The following is a 15,063-nucleotide window of genomic DNA, read 5'->3' on the forward strand; positions in this document are numbered from 1 at the left end:
TCACATGTTCACTTTTTGAAGCACAGTAGAAAAGATGCCTTTCTGTTGTTCATTATTTATAGCCACCAAATGCAAGAGAAATAACAGGTAATAAATTAGTTGTGTATTTTTATTGGTGATATGTTGTGATATTTATTTAGTAAAAACTAATTAGCATGTAAGACTAATCAGTATGTTAAGTAATGACATAGTCAAGAAAAATGTTAAATGTTAAATATGATTTCTGATGCTTCTGACAGTTCTTATCTGAACTTTCTCTGAATATATTAAAGGATGCTAGAAATAATATCATCCTTGGCAAATGAGGCTTTTTAAGCATAGTAACATTGTAAGCATAGTTCTCTTTGCTTTGATTTTTGAGGAAAGAACAACTGGGCAAATATTTCACATCATTCTAAAGACTTGGTCAAATATTGTTTTCCTATTTAGGAAATTCAGAATCTAGATTGCAATATTTAGAAGTGAGATTTTTTTTTTTTTTTTCTGGTTGAAAACTACTGAAGCAGGAAACCAGACTCTATGAGATTTTTTTTTTTTTTTTCAAGCCAAACAGTTAAGTTGCCAGTGATTGCAGGCACTTCCAAAGGTGTGAAGCTGCTGAGTATGATAACTTAATCAAAACTATGGATTAAGGTGTTTAGGTACTTTATTGTTCTTTTTCTTACTTTTCTTTAAATGTGTTAGTATTCTGTTCCATTACAAAGCAGTATTGAGATAGATGCTCTCAAAACAGCATTAGGCGATGTGTGGAATGTGGGGGGAAAAAAAAAGATATGAATTATTAGGTTTAATTATTATTTTACAATTGCCTGAGCAATGTGCTTTGGAAAAAAAAAGCACTGTTAGAGATCTAACATACATACAGTCAGAAAATACAGGAGTGCAAAAAATGTAAGTGGTTTTTATTATGATGCCTTGGAAAAGAATGGAGGAGGGATTAAAAAAAAAATAAGAGAATCTTCCAAAATCTACTATACCTGTGGCAATGCTACTTTTTTTTCCCCATGGAAATCTAGGTCTTTTAATGGTGCATTTTGTTGTTTGTTTTTCTCAGCAGCTGTTTCTTTTTCATGCCCGTTAGAAACATTCTCTTCATCCTGTGCAACAGAATCAATTTATTCCATCTTTGTAATTTACCCTAATCTTCCTGCTGGAAGTCAGGGATAACTTTCTTCCACCTGTTTTCTGATCTAACTTCAATTTGAATTAATATGGGGCATGCTTCTTCCAAGAATCATGGTGATACATGCAGGTCTTTAAAGAGACTGCTGCCACCTTAACTTTTATGGATCACATCTGAATTACTAATGATGAATTTGTAAAGGAAACTTTTGTTTCAGCTTCTTTGGCAGAAATTACTAGTTGATAGTGCTATGGGCTACCTGTCAGATGTTAACAGCTGTTAACAAATGAGTGCTGCCAAGAACTTTGGCCTTACAGGTGCTCAGAAATGCCTCTGTTCCCATAGCAGTGGAAGTCCAAGAGCTGATGAACTAATTCTGCATGCATTCCATTTATTTGTCTGCCCCACGTTTGTAGGTAAGTCTGGTTCACTTTTGTTTGTATATAATTTACATAAACTCTATTTGAAAAAAATGTTATTAATTTTGGTTTAAAAATTGCTCCCTGATTATTTGATTGAATGTCCTAAAATATTTGTTATAAAACATATATATATATATATGTATTCTTATTCTATTTGATATCAATCTCTGTAATATTCTCTTACAGTACTTAAAGAACCTTCAAGTTGCAGAAATTATTACACACATCCGGCATATTCAGTGTCGCAGACAGTGTCATCCATCCCATTACAAACACTATGTACATCATTATTATTTTTTCATGAAAGCACAGTAGCTGGATGTTTGATTAAGTCACTTCAGAGTGACAGAGATGTTTCCCATAGCTTTTTTTCAAGTCTATAATATCTCTTATTTAACATGTTCTTTCCTACAGATGCAGCAGCGCAAACTGCAAGGACAAAGACATTTGCATCCATATTTAGTTACATTCAAAATGTTGTGTGGCAGAAAAAAATCCTACTTTGCTGGTGCTGTGTGCATTATAACACTAACATCAATGGTCACGTTTTCTTATCTTAGATTACAGAGACTTATTCACCTGCCAAAAATAGTACAAGAAGGTAGTAGGTGTAGAGGGGAAACTGCAAATAGCACAATAACACCATTAAAAGATAACAGAACTTTTATCATCTCCCCATACTTTGATGATAGAGAAGGCAAAGTCACACGTGTGATTGGGATTGTTCACCATGAAGATGTCAAAGAGCTATACTGCTGGTTTTGTTGTCAGCCCCTTGGAAAGATATACGTATCAAAGGCAGAAATAGATGTTCACTCGGACAGATTTGGATTCCCCTATGGTGCTGCAGATATAGTTTGCTTGGAACCTGGAAACTGTGATCCGACACACGTATCAATTCATCAGTCTCCACATGGAGATATTGACCAGCTATCGAGGTTTGAAATAAAAAACCGCAAAGCAGAGCCCTTCTCTGCTGACTTTACAGTATGCATCTCTGCCATGTTTGGAAATTACAACAATGTCTTACAGTTTATACAGAGTATGGAAATGTACAAGATTCTTGGGGCACAGAAAGTGGTGATCTACAAGAACAACTGCAGCCAGATGATGGAGAAAGTCCTGAAGTTTTATTTGGAAGAAGGAACAGTAGAGGTAATTCCGTGGCCAATAAACTCATATCTCAAGGTTTCTCCTAAATGGCGCTTCATGCAAGATGAAACACACATTGGCTACTATGGACAAATCACAGCTCTAAATGACTGTATATACCGCAACATGCAGAGGAGCAGGTTTGTGGTTCTTAATGATGCTGATGAAATAATTCTTCCCCTTAAGCACTCAGACTGGAAAACAATGATGAGCAGTCTTCAGGAGCAAAATCCAGGAACTGGTGTTTTTCTCTTTGAGAACCATATCTTTCCAGAAACAATTACCACTCCCATGTTCAACATTTCATCTTGGAACACTGTGCCAGGTATTAACATACTACAGCATGTTCACAGAGAGCCTGACAGGAAAAAGGTAATCAATCCTAAGAAAATGATAGTTGATCCAAGAAAGGTGATTCAGACTTCAGTCCACTCTGTCCTACATGCTTATGGGATGAGTGTGAATGTTCCAATGGATGTTGCCCTCGTTTATCACTGTCGCATGCCCCTTCAAAGTAACCTTCCCAGAGAATCTCTCATCAGGGATACGACATTGTGGATATATAACTCATCATTAATCATGAATGTTAACAAAGTTCTCTATCAAACAGTACTGTAAGCTCAAAAGTGAAACTTTGTCCACAAAAATCAAAGGTGGGGAGTTGCCTGTGCCCCAGGGAGGCATAGGCTATCATTCAAAGATCACATTAAAATCTCTTGCATGTGAGTTTTGGGAGAACAATCCCTTTATGTACAGACAGAATGTAAATGCATTCTGTCTGTGAACTATGGTGCCATTTAGCAATCTGTACTGAAATAGAGGCTGTGATGGAGGTGCGTGCCTCTGATAAACGCTTGTGCAACTTTTTTTATGTGGAAGAGTTAAGGCATAGTGGGGAGGTCAAACTTTTACCTTTCTCTAGCTAAGAAAATGCATTATTAAACACACAGGAAGTGACCATGCACTGATTAGAATTTCTTAGAACTTACAGCGTTCTTTTTATTTTCCTACATTCTTATTTGCTTTACTTTGTGTAACAAACCTGTAAACTGCCTGAAGAAGAAATGAATCTATTTCTGTGTATGTGGAAACACAGCTGTGTTTAGCGTTGTCATTGACAGATGGCTTGTGATAATATGTGCCAGATGAAGAGCTACTTTGGAATTAACATGGCAATTCATTATAATCACAGAGACAACATAAGAAAACAGACCAGACATCACTAGAACTGTCCCTTACTGAAGATACTGCTTTGTAAGAGAAACTGGAGTTAATGGCAGAGCCATTAGTCAATTAATGATAGCAAAGTTCAATGTAGATGATTTTGCCTCTTCAGTGAGTTTTAAATTAAACTTTGTGTTTTAACTGATTTATGTAATGCTGTGACCTATATGCATTTTTTGAATCTATTTATTAAAAAAACATACAATGAATAGTGGTAAAATTAATGCTCCTCAATGATTGCTGTTCATATGTCGTGATTTGGGTACAAATTTTTCATGTAACTATTTCAATAAACAAACAAATGCACTCTGAAAATATCTGAGGAAAAATGTACCAGTTTCAACTGAAAAAAAAAAAGTATCCCAGGTATTCTTGGAAATAGAGTTTTTAAAATGTTAATATATTGTAACAGCTGGTGTATTTATGCTAATATAAAGAACTCTTTGACTGTGTTTTTGAGTCCTGTACCTTTAAGAAATGTGGTGCATTTTTGCTACTCATGGCTCTTGTTTATTAGATAATTGAAAATGCTGCCTTTTGGTGGGAAGCTTTAAACCAGAGGCATGGGTTACAGACTGATGTTGAAGTATATAGATTACTGGACTGAAGATTATTTTGAGGTGGAAAAGCGGAAGAATGACTCTATGATACATAAACATAGTAAATTTTTGTTTTTCTAGAACCATATGGCCTGATAACAAAATGTTTTTTTGTTCATCAAAATAAGCCATTTTTACTATTTTGTATGGTACGTTATATTGTATTCCTTTCCTTAGGTAGGTGTAAAAGTACAGGAGAGAAACAACCCTCCTGCAATGTATTTATTGATTTTCTTTTGAACGGTTAAGTGGGAATAAAAAAAGCAAAAAACCCCTGTAGTTTTACAGTTTCAGTCATTTTTAATGTCTTCTACACTCCCACAATGGGAAGGGACAGGGCTGATGTAGCAATATAGTGTAACCTTCCAATGAAGTGATAGCTGGGGCAGTAGTAGTAATCTGATGTGGAATGGAGATGCTTGTGGGAGTAGGCTTTCATTTATTTTACTTCCGTGTTAATGTAATGTTTTAATTCTTTCATCCGTTTTGTGTTTGAAAGGCATTGCTATGTTCCAGCTCTATTATGAGTAGCTTCGAATTAGTTAGCAAATGCACTTTGTAATTGCTTGTGATTGGCATTTAAAATAATAGTTAGCTGTTATGGAAAGTGTTGAACTTCATTTTTTATGAAAGTGTAGAAGAGCAGTACGTTATGTATTGGATGATTCACATCATGCTTTGGGATAATGCCAAAAGAGGAGAATTTAGAGCTTGGCCAGAGGTTCATTTAAGATTACAGGCTTATGAATTTTGAAGAAATAGGTGGAAGTCCCCAGTCTAACTTTCTGCTCAAAGCAGTGTAAGGTAGCATGGCTTGATCAGTTCTATGCCTAGCTTAGCTGAACATGCAACCTCTTTGGGCAACCTGCTGCAGTATTGTACTGCCTTCACACTGGACAGCTTGCTTTCATTAGTTAGCCTTTACTGTAGTATGCTGGGTTGAGTGACTTTGTTTCCCCTTTACATTCTTAATAGGTAGCTGGTGACTGCAGTAATGTATATCACTGTTTCCACTCCTGTTATTCTCTGTGGAAGACTGAATTCAACTTTCACATCTTTTGAGACATCCTGTGCTTCAGCTGCCTGTTCACATCTGCAACCTGTCATTAGACTTGCTTCAGTGTTTCAGTGTTTGCTTTGTGCTGGGTAACTCAATGCTGGATGTGGTTGCAAGTGTGGCCTTGAGTGCTGAACAAAGGTTAAGAATCCTTCCCTTGAACCACCAGCTATGTATTTGTAAGAACAGCTCAGTAAACAGTTGGCTGCCTTTGTCACAAGAGCATAGTACTGAATCCTATACAATTTGCTGTGCAATAGTATTCCATCCTGTTTGTTCTAACCATCTAGATGACTATAACCAGCCCGAGTGGGATGATTGTCTTAGGTGCTGGATGGTGCATTTGCTCCAGCTTAAACTTGTAAGAGTACTGCCAGCTAATTTTTCCAGTATTCTGAAGTCCCTCAGAACAGCATCCCCTCTTCCTTTGCGTAATGACTCTTTCCCTTCCTCTGGGTTCTTCCTGCACCTCTAATTTAGTATTGTTGTAAACAAGCTGAGAGTGCACTTTATATCATCAAGGTTACAAACAAAACAGTTAACCAGTTCAGGTCTCTGAACAACACTACTTGTTTCCAGATAGATTTCTTATCAATAATGACCATTATTGGAAGTCCAGCCCAATTTCCATTAATCTCAGTCCAAATAGTCAATCCTAATTGACTATTAGCAGGACACGGGATAATGGCCGCAAGCTGTATCAGAGGAGGCTTAGGGTTAGACATAAGGAAGAACTTTTTCTCTCAGAGAGTGGTCAGGCACTGGAACGGCCTGCCCAGAGAGGTGGTGGAGTTGCTGTCCCTGGCAGTGTTCAAGAGGCATCTGGATGACATGCTGCGTGATACGGTTCAGTGCTAGTGGTGGCAAAGGTGACGAGGAGTCGGTTGGACTAGATGATCTTGTAGGTAGTTTCCAACCATGTGATTCTATGATTCTAATTTCATCAATTTGAGCATAACTTTTTTTTTTTTTTTGCATGTTCCTGTCTCAACTGCTCCTGAGAAGGAGGTGACAAATTCCATGTTTTATAGGTGGTCTGTCTTCACGTGACTCTTTTAAGATGAGTTACTGCACCTACTACACACAGTATAATTACACTCACCTTAAGAACTTCAAGTTTTCTGTTTCACATAGCTTTTCTTCACTTCTGAGTCAGATAGCAAAAGAGATTACCATGCATGCCCCAACTGGTCTAATTTAAATAAAGACCTATGAATGTGGCTTCTACTTGATAAAATTCCTTTACTAAAACATATTTTCAAAGTAAGTTGGTGTGAATAAAGGTGGAAAACTGGGTACTTAACACTTTGGCCTTGTTTTCAAGAGAACAGCTCCACTGTGACCTCATATAATTCCTACCACACTACTCCAGTATTGATTCTTGCATACCATAACTTCTTACACTGATATGTGTAAGAATATAAGGTGATATATATATAATGTATATAAGGTGATATATAATGATATAAGAACTTCTATCAGTAGTATGTTATTCATACTACCTATATTTGGGAAACATGACCTCTGTTCATTACTACATGAGGAACTAGGTTTCCACAAGTGTTGGGAGCCACAAAAACCATGACAAAAATCACAAATAAAATTCTGCAGCACTAGCATTTATCTTTTCAAGGACAACAGCCAATCCTTCTGAAAAATCTAATTTTCAAGGTGTGTACGAAGGGGAGATTTTATTGTAAAGAAAAAGTAAAACAAAACTCCTAAATATTTCTAAAGCATAGAAGTTGAAATTTTATAGATACATCTTTTAAGTACATGTCAAAAACCACAGAAGTATGTGGAGTATTGCTACTCAATAGTTAATTCATCTATATGTCTTATCTCTTACAGCTGATCAAAATAATAGATGTTTTCCTATTCTTGTCTTTTCTTCAAATTTTCGATTTTATTTCTTATACTTTATTTTTAAAGATGTGCCATTCACATTTGCCCATTTTTCAAATGTAGCTGTAGCAATTAATATAATAATTCACTTAAAGTAATTTTAACTTTTTTGAATAAGTGTATGGCTGGCAGGCATCATTTAACCTAATTATTTTTGCTGTAGGGATTGAACATCACCCAATTCATTTCATTTCTATCTAGCTGTGAATGAAGTCACATAATCAGAAATGTGGACTATAAAAATATCGATCAAACCATTCTGAGTGGGGTAACCATCAGAAAATATGACGGAATACCGTCAGAGGACCTCTAAGGTTAATTGCTTTGGCAAGCTCTGTAAGATAGATGAAAAGTTGGCTCACTGACTGAGGAGAGCCTGTATTGGCACATTCCTGAGCTTAAACAAATCATTTTTGTTAGCATCCAATTCTAGTTAAAGAACTCTGTTGATTGCTCAGTTTCAAAGGTTAAGTATTTAAAGCTATCATAAAGAAAAAAACTTTTTTAGAAGATCAGCACTGGGGAGAGAAAAGATCAACTATGTTCTCATTCAAGTTGAGCAAGGAGTCATGCACTGTAACCGGTATTTGGTATTGTACGTACAAAAGCACAAAAGCCTATTCTAAAACAGTAGCTCCACCTTCTGTTTCAACAACAACAACAACAACAAAAAAAAAAAAAAAAAAAAAAAAAAGGCAGAAATGTGGTCAAGCACTACTTCATTTTAGACTTAATGGTGGATCTGAATAGTTTTAACTTCACAAGCTATGCTTCAGAGCCCAAACAGGTACGCTTAAACATGAATAAAGACAAATTTAATGGTGAATACTGTTAGCATGCTCTGTTGTATTATGTCAAAAACAATCCTTTCCCAAATGCCCAAATAAAATCAAATGATTGTGCATTGCATGATGATACCATTAGATGTGCAACTTTGGTTCATGCAAAGTTTCATTTGATAGACACATTGCTGATAGTCCATATAATCCTGAAGATTCTGCATATGTAATCTTTTCATCCATGTTCTTTCCATAACACCAAATGGATACTGTGGTCTGGCATACTGGTGGCAAAAACCAAGCCTGTATCATTTTGACCATTTAGTCCATTTAACCAGGACATTTCACCAGCCAAAAAACTTGAGCCTCTCTTTGATTTTCTATACTCTGGTAGAGGCCAGCGGCTTATCAGTTCTTCTGTCCTCAAGTCTATTATATACAGGTATCTATTATCAAACAGTAGAGCAAATATCTCTCCAAAGCCCAGCAAGGACACATTTGAGAAGTCAGGAGTCTTGATAACCCTAGAAGATAAGGCAGTATTGTTAGAAACTGATAGATTTCACTAACATTCCACCCAGTTACTGAGAATGACAGATCTCAGTTCAGCAGTGCTATAAGGAAATGGTCTTTTAAATATCGTTTCCCATCAAATGACTCCCAGAAAAGGTCTTCTGCTTCACTGCAGATCAATTCCCATAGCAACATTAGCTTCTTGTCACTACAGCTTTGTGTTCAAAACTATAGCAATGCAGCCTGATTCAAGTCTATTTAAAAAAATCTGAAACTCACATATTGAAAATATGAAAGAGGTTTGGCTTGTGACCAGAAATCAAAACAGCAATCAAATGGTTGGTACAATTAGAGATAAATTAGAGTGAAACCTGGCAATATTTGTGAAGAATGATGTTTAAAGATTTTTTAATCGATATCCTTTTGAATGACATTTAAAGCATTAAAGCTAACATGCTACAGTTCTTATTTTTTTTAAAAGCATGCCTTGAGAATAAATTCTGCACATCTTAAGCTGAAACACTTACCTGACAATATCATAGCTGGCAAAATCCCACTGGTATAATCCTAGTGCTGAACTGCACACTATGTATTTACCATCAAAGTGCAATCTGGGCTGTAGAGAGATGCTGCGATCTTCAGAAACAGACAGTGTTTTTAAACACTTGCAGTTTATTTCCCTTCCAATAGGCCAAATCTAGAGTTAGAAAACAGTTTAAGACCATAAAACATTCAAATTATAAACTTCTACACAAATTAAACAAGGCTTACAGTCTCATGTAAAGCAGGAGGTAAATGTGTGCCTGTTTTTCAAAAATATTTATCTTCTTTAATGGGAACATCAGCTCTATAACTGACTTGTAACACATAGCCATGAACTATTTACATATAGCATCCTCCAACCCAATAGTTTGCAACAATAGCAGTATTTGCAGTAAGTGTCTCACTGACAAGTTAGCGTACTAGGGATACAGTAAAAAACACTTATATTTTGACTTTTATTATATGTATTGATCTACTATTTGTTTGTAAGCGTGAAGGAAATCAGTGAATAGTTAGCTTCCGAAGAGTTTTTTTGTCTTGTACATGTCTTCAAAAGCAAGGACTATGAGATAAAAAAAACCCCGTATTATGTTTGAATCACAGAAGCACTCAAGTATTCTGCTTCCTTGGATATTGCAATGATACATGTACAATATATGGTACATACCTTGATTTCATACTTATCTGCACTTAAAAGAATATAATCCCCAGGACTATGCATAAGAGATTTGACTTTGCACTTCTGCAAAACTACCTGTAATTGAAGGATTTAATGACTTATTTTGATGCTGTTAACTAACCAAGCATTCATTTGCATTGTCCATTTTGTTACAAAACAATACACCACACACATGGTCAAAAGACATACAGATGCTTATAGCATGTAAAGGGAAACTACCATTTACACTTGCTTGCTCCTAATAGTAAGAACTTTTTGTATATATAAGCTAACACATGTACTTCTCCACAATTCTGCTCTCAATGCACATTCCAATTTCTGAAATGCTTGTAAGTGAAATACCTTTTCTAAACCTCAGAACACTTTATGCTTAGATTTTGGTTATCATATTCATTAGTTTTCTATATAATTTTAAAAGTAGCTTTCTTTCTGAACCACTGCATTCATTTGATCTTTCAAATGCTGATTCCTAACATAATTCCAGCTACTTCAGAACAGAAATCTCTTCAATCCCCTGAAAAGTTTAGTTACATCTTTTCTTTCTGTTTAAACATTATTTTGCAATATCTGCATGTCCTGATCTTCTTCATATTCTATACCTAGGGGGAAGACAGGTATTAGAAATAGAAAGGTAGAACAACTTGCAAACTTCATGCAAATATTCACCAAGATTAATACAAAAACAATATTCCCACCTTAGTGACCCATTCTGTATGTCCAGTAAGGGTATTCAGGCACGTTCCTGTTGATAAGGCCCACACTTTCACAGTGAAGTCTGCAGAGCCACTGACAAGAACATCAAGTTCATCGTTGTAGTCCACACTAAAAACTACAAGCAAAGAGGGTTCTCAAAAGCAGCAACAGTCTCCATGTATGCTTTTTCCTGTGATACTGTAACTAGGTCAAAATTCACTATTACAGCTTTAACTGTTGCTCTTGAACTGTACACGTAAATTATTACTCTATTCCTGAGTTTACACTGCAAAATTACCAGCTGTTTGTTCAAATTAAAAGCATGAAGATCATTGGTTCCATTAAGGCTGGATTATGTTTAGGTTCCTATCCTAATAGTTCTAAGAAATCAACTCCAACAGAATTATTAAATTGATACATCTCATTTCTCGTGGAGAACAGACCTACAGTTGAGTGGAGGATATTCTCTGGTAGAGGACAGAATTAAGACAGAAATGCAAACACAGATCCCCAGGCTTCATTGTGCTCTTTCCTATAAGACTATCTCCAGTGTGGGAATTTAAAGAACTCCCGCTGTCATGTGCTCCCTGCTAACAGGTGATAAACAAGGCTTGCATCTTTTACTCTAGACTCTAAAGCACTAAATCACCATGACAGTTAGTACTGTTTCTACACCTATAAAACAATATATGACTATGTTTTGGTGTTATTCAAGGGCAGACAGATCTACATCTATTCTGGCCACTTCCCTCCCACAATGTGATTTGAGACAGAGCCTTAAAAAACTGTGGACAAAGCTAACTTAAATTATAATCTGTTCTATGATGACATATGTTACTTGACTGGCGAAAATAAAATCTGAGATGTTCAACATACCTGCGCCAGTGTGTCCTCTGAAATGCTGTGTTTTTGCCCCAGAGCTCCATTCCCAGCAGGCTACTGTGTTATCAAAAGAGCCCGTTACAAGTTTTTGTTCATCAAACTTCACTGTGGCACAAGTGTGTGTCTGGATACCATAGATGCATTGACCTGTGCTTACATCCCACAGTTTTGCAGACAAGTCATCTGATCCTGGAATATAAAACAATAGGATAATTGGAAACAAATACTAAATAAAATTACTAGTCTTCCATGTATGTCTTAGTTATGGAATTTTCACCAAATCTCTGAAGAGATAAACTCACAACCTCTCTGAGCAACTTGTGCCAGTGCTCCATCTAATGCTTTCACCTGCATTTCCTTTCTCCACCAAAACTTATAACAGTACTCAAGTTTGCTGGTTTTGGAGACTGGACAAAAATCCTAGATACTTCCACCTCCTTTTTCCCTTTTGGTTTCAGCACAGAAGTATGCAGCTTCCCAGTAAGGTCTGACCTATTCCTTTGTATTTTCCTTCCCTGGTTACTAGTAAAGTGAAAAGACTGTCTACAGTCTAGTCACAGGTTTCTAGTAACCACCCTGGTGTACCTGAAGATGTGGAGGGATGTGTATTTCTGAGTTCACACTGAAATCTTGAAATCTGCAGTCTTCAGGAGAAACCATCACTGCAATATGCATATCGGATTAGTAGCAAGGTTAAATCTAGTTAAAGGTATTCATACAAGAAACTAGTCATGTTAAGAACTGAAAGTGCTTAAGGATGTAAAAGAGAAATAATCTTATTGCCAGGAAGCCAGACTTTTCCTGACACACCTTGAGACTACAGTGACCACACTGTGAGACCAAACTCCATTTAACCTGAATGAGATCGCAGATAACCCCTAAGAGGATACCTAACACAAATGTACTTCTCCAGTGAGATTGCTAATCTGAAACTGAAAATCTGAAAAAAACCAGTACTGTAACCATTTCTTTTTTTAACAAATAAATAAATTGGTCTCCTGGTTTTGTTTTTTTTTGTTTGTTTTGTTTTTCCTATTAAATGTTTAGCGAGCTTGATAGCATACCAGATATTTCAGAAATTGGAGGGAAAAAAAAAAAAAAAAGTGAATTGCCCTAAACTGAGTTTGCCCTATGAAAATAATCTGTCTCCTCAAGAAAAATCAACTTATCATTAATCAAGTGGGGGAGCTGGGTGGTACAGATAACAAAGAAGAGTAAGACTCCAAGTTTTCTGAATTTCCTACCTGTGCACAGAAGACCATCTTTATAGTAAAGTGCATACACTCTGGCACTGTGTCCAATTAAAGAGGATGTCTCAAAGGCTTCGTGGTCCTTCAGTTGCTTCATCCTTAAAATAGCCTTTAGGTAAACCTTCTTCCAATGCAGAGGATCCTGAACAGAGTCATCTATTTGCCAACCCAAGTTCTTACATGCGGTTTGCCACACCTCTGTACAGGCACTTATAACCTTATTCCACTGCTTAGAGACGAGGCAACATGTGAGTAAGGTGTGAGGATCAAGCCATTTTAACAGATAAAAACTAAGTTCCAATGGAAGAAGTTTGAGGAAGTCCCTCTTGAGAAGAATCTCTAGATTATTGGAGAGGTGCCTGAGCTGGACTGCTCCACTCAAGCTAATCAGGTGATCCAGAGTTTCATTTTTCTGCAAGTCCGTCAGAGAAAGAAATGTAATAGAAATGTTATCAAGCCATGCTTCAAAGTCCTTTTTCTCCATAAGGTTATGGAAAAATTTACCTGTGGTACATCAAAACACTGTATTAGTTCTGTTCAGAAAACAAGGTAAGCATCACATCATTATTACTGGTACATCAGTACTTCAAATGGCATGTTAAAGCACAGACTGAAGTAACCAATCACAGCACAAAATATTCATTAGGTTAGTATGAAGCATTTGCACATACTTCGACCTACTGTCTTACTTAAGACTTAGAAGTGAGTTGTACAAGACAATGCATGCTAGCATTCACTATGAATGTTTACATATTTCATGTAATGAGTTAACATTTTCACATTCTGAATCTAGTAAGAGTTGATCAAGTTTTAAATCTACTTTAGTGAATAAATGTCGTTTTACAGTTTACTTATCATTTAGTTGAAAAAAGGAAGAAAACAAAGCATAAAAACAGAATAATAAGAGGATAATCACTGACTGAATTAACTCAGACTCTTGTCATAACTACTTCATAAAAAATTACCTGGTTTGCACTTAAAGAAGATACAAAGAGATGTCTGGAGAATCGTGTTGAAGGACACGTAGCCTCTTTTGTACCTCCTTGATGTCTTTTTTTTTTTTTTTTTCCTTATAAAACAAACTTCCCCTCCTCCTCACCCACCTTGTTTTCTGTTTATTTCCAATAAACAGGCCTGTGAAACTGACAGCTCGAAATGCTAATTCTCAGTCTATGTGACCTGTATTTATTTTTGTATGCTGTGGCATTTCAAGTTCCTACAATAGATTTGAGCAAATGATTAAAAAGATGAGCATGGGGCAAACAACTAAAAAGCTAGATTTATTTTCTGTGGGAGATCTCATTCAATGCATTAGATATCTAATTGAATTTAATTCATAGAAGCTCCCAAATCAAATGAATTGAGGAATGTAAATGGCAGCTCACAATACATATGCTTTTACCTTTGTAGAATAAAACCTTGAAGTACATCTCTAAATGTGACACAGAAAAGTATAGAAGAGTCTTCACTATGAAAGGCTACAAACGTAAAGACATATTACTTCTTGATAATTTTGTAAGGATTATATCTTAAAGATAATAATCTTAAGGCCTTCTTAATTACACAGAAACAGCTGCTCCTATCGAGTTAGAAGTTCATAAGTAACTTTTACTACTGACAAAACTTAAGGGCTTTCTTCAGCACATTCGGCAAACTGTGTTTGCCACTCTAATAGGCACGTGTTTTCTTAAGAACCAGCAATCTCTAACTGCAGCCAGTGCCATGTGCACACTGCTCTACGCGTTATCCGCAACCGCTCCACTCACGGCCACTCCCGCCCTGCTCCGCTCGCACAGAGCACGGCGCAGCCCGGACACTTTCAGCGCCTTCCGCCCACGCACAGTAGAACCATCGTCACCGCCCACACTGCTCCAGTGGGCCGCGGCGCTCACCTCAGGTAGCGGCAGGGCGCGCAGCGTCCCTCAGCAGGCAGCCGCCACACCTCGAACGGTCCTCCGTGGCCCGGCAGGGGCTGAGGCTTCCCCGCGGCCATCGCTCCCACAGCAGGACAGTCTCCCGCTACTTCCGCGGTCCGCGCCGCGGCCTGTGAACACCCATGGAAGGCTGCCGCCCTCGGACAGCGATGGAAGCCTCGGTCACCTCCAGTCCCGGAGGAGGGGCGGGGCCCCTGCACCGAGTGAACCAGCCGTCACCCCGAGGTGAGGCACTCCACCAAAGCCCACGGCGCTCCGTACTCAGGCAGCTTCCGGCGCATCCTCTAAACGTCACTACGCCCCGCTGT

The 15,063-nt window shown here is 37.3% G+C and overlaps 2 protein-coding genes across 2 annotated transcripts; one reads left to right on the forward strand and one right to left on the reverse strand.

The window, feature by feature from the left end:
• The first annotated feature begins 92 nt into the window (after window positions 1-92).
• Window positions 93-4,793, forward strand: LOC125702664 (uncharacterized). Its single transcript, XM_048966250.1, has 2 exons — window positions 93-1,539; window positions 1,960-4,793. Exon 2 carries the CDS (start codon window positions 1,960-1,962, stop codon window positions 3,313-3,315), a length of 1,356 nt encoding a protein of 451 aa, XP_048822207.1. The 5' UTR covers window positions 93-1,539; the 3' UTR covers window positions 3,316-4,793.
• A 2,458-nt stretch (window positions 4,794-7,251) lies between these two features.
• Window positions 7,252-15,023, reverse strand: FBXW2 (F-box and WD repeat domain containing 2). Its single transcript, XM_048966254.1, has 7 exons — window positions 14,714-15,023; window positions 12,816-13,325; window positions 11,566-11,760; window positions 10,692-10,825; window positions 9,985-10,071; window positions 9,302-9,471; window positions 7,252-8,785 (listed from the first exon to the last, which is right to left on the reverse strand). Exons 2-7 carry the CDS (start codon window positions 13,303-13,305, stop codon window positions 8,497-8,499), a joined length of 1,365 nt encoding a protein of 454 aa, XP_048822211.1. The 5' UTR covers window positions 13,306-13,325; window positions 14,714-15,023; the 3' UTR covers window positions 7,252-8,496.
• Between the last annotated feature and the right edge of the window lie 40 nt (window positions 15,024-15,063).

Source organism: Lagopus muta, chromosome 19, assembly GCF_023343835.1.
Source record: "Lagopus muta isolate bLagMut1 chromosome 19, bLagMut1 primary, whole genome shotgun sequence".
In the NCBI taxonomy this organism is placed as follows: domain Eukaryota; kingdom Metazoa; phylum Chordata; class Aves; order Galliformes; family Phasianidae; genus Lagopus; species Lagopus muta.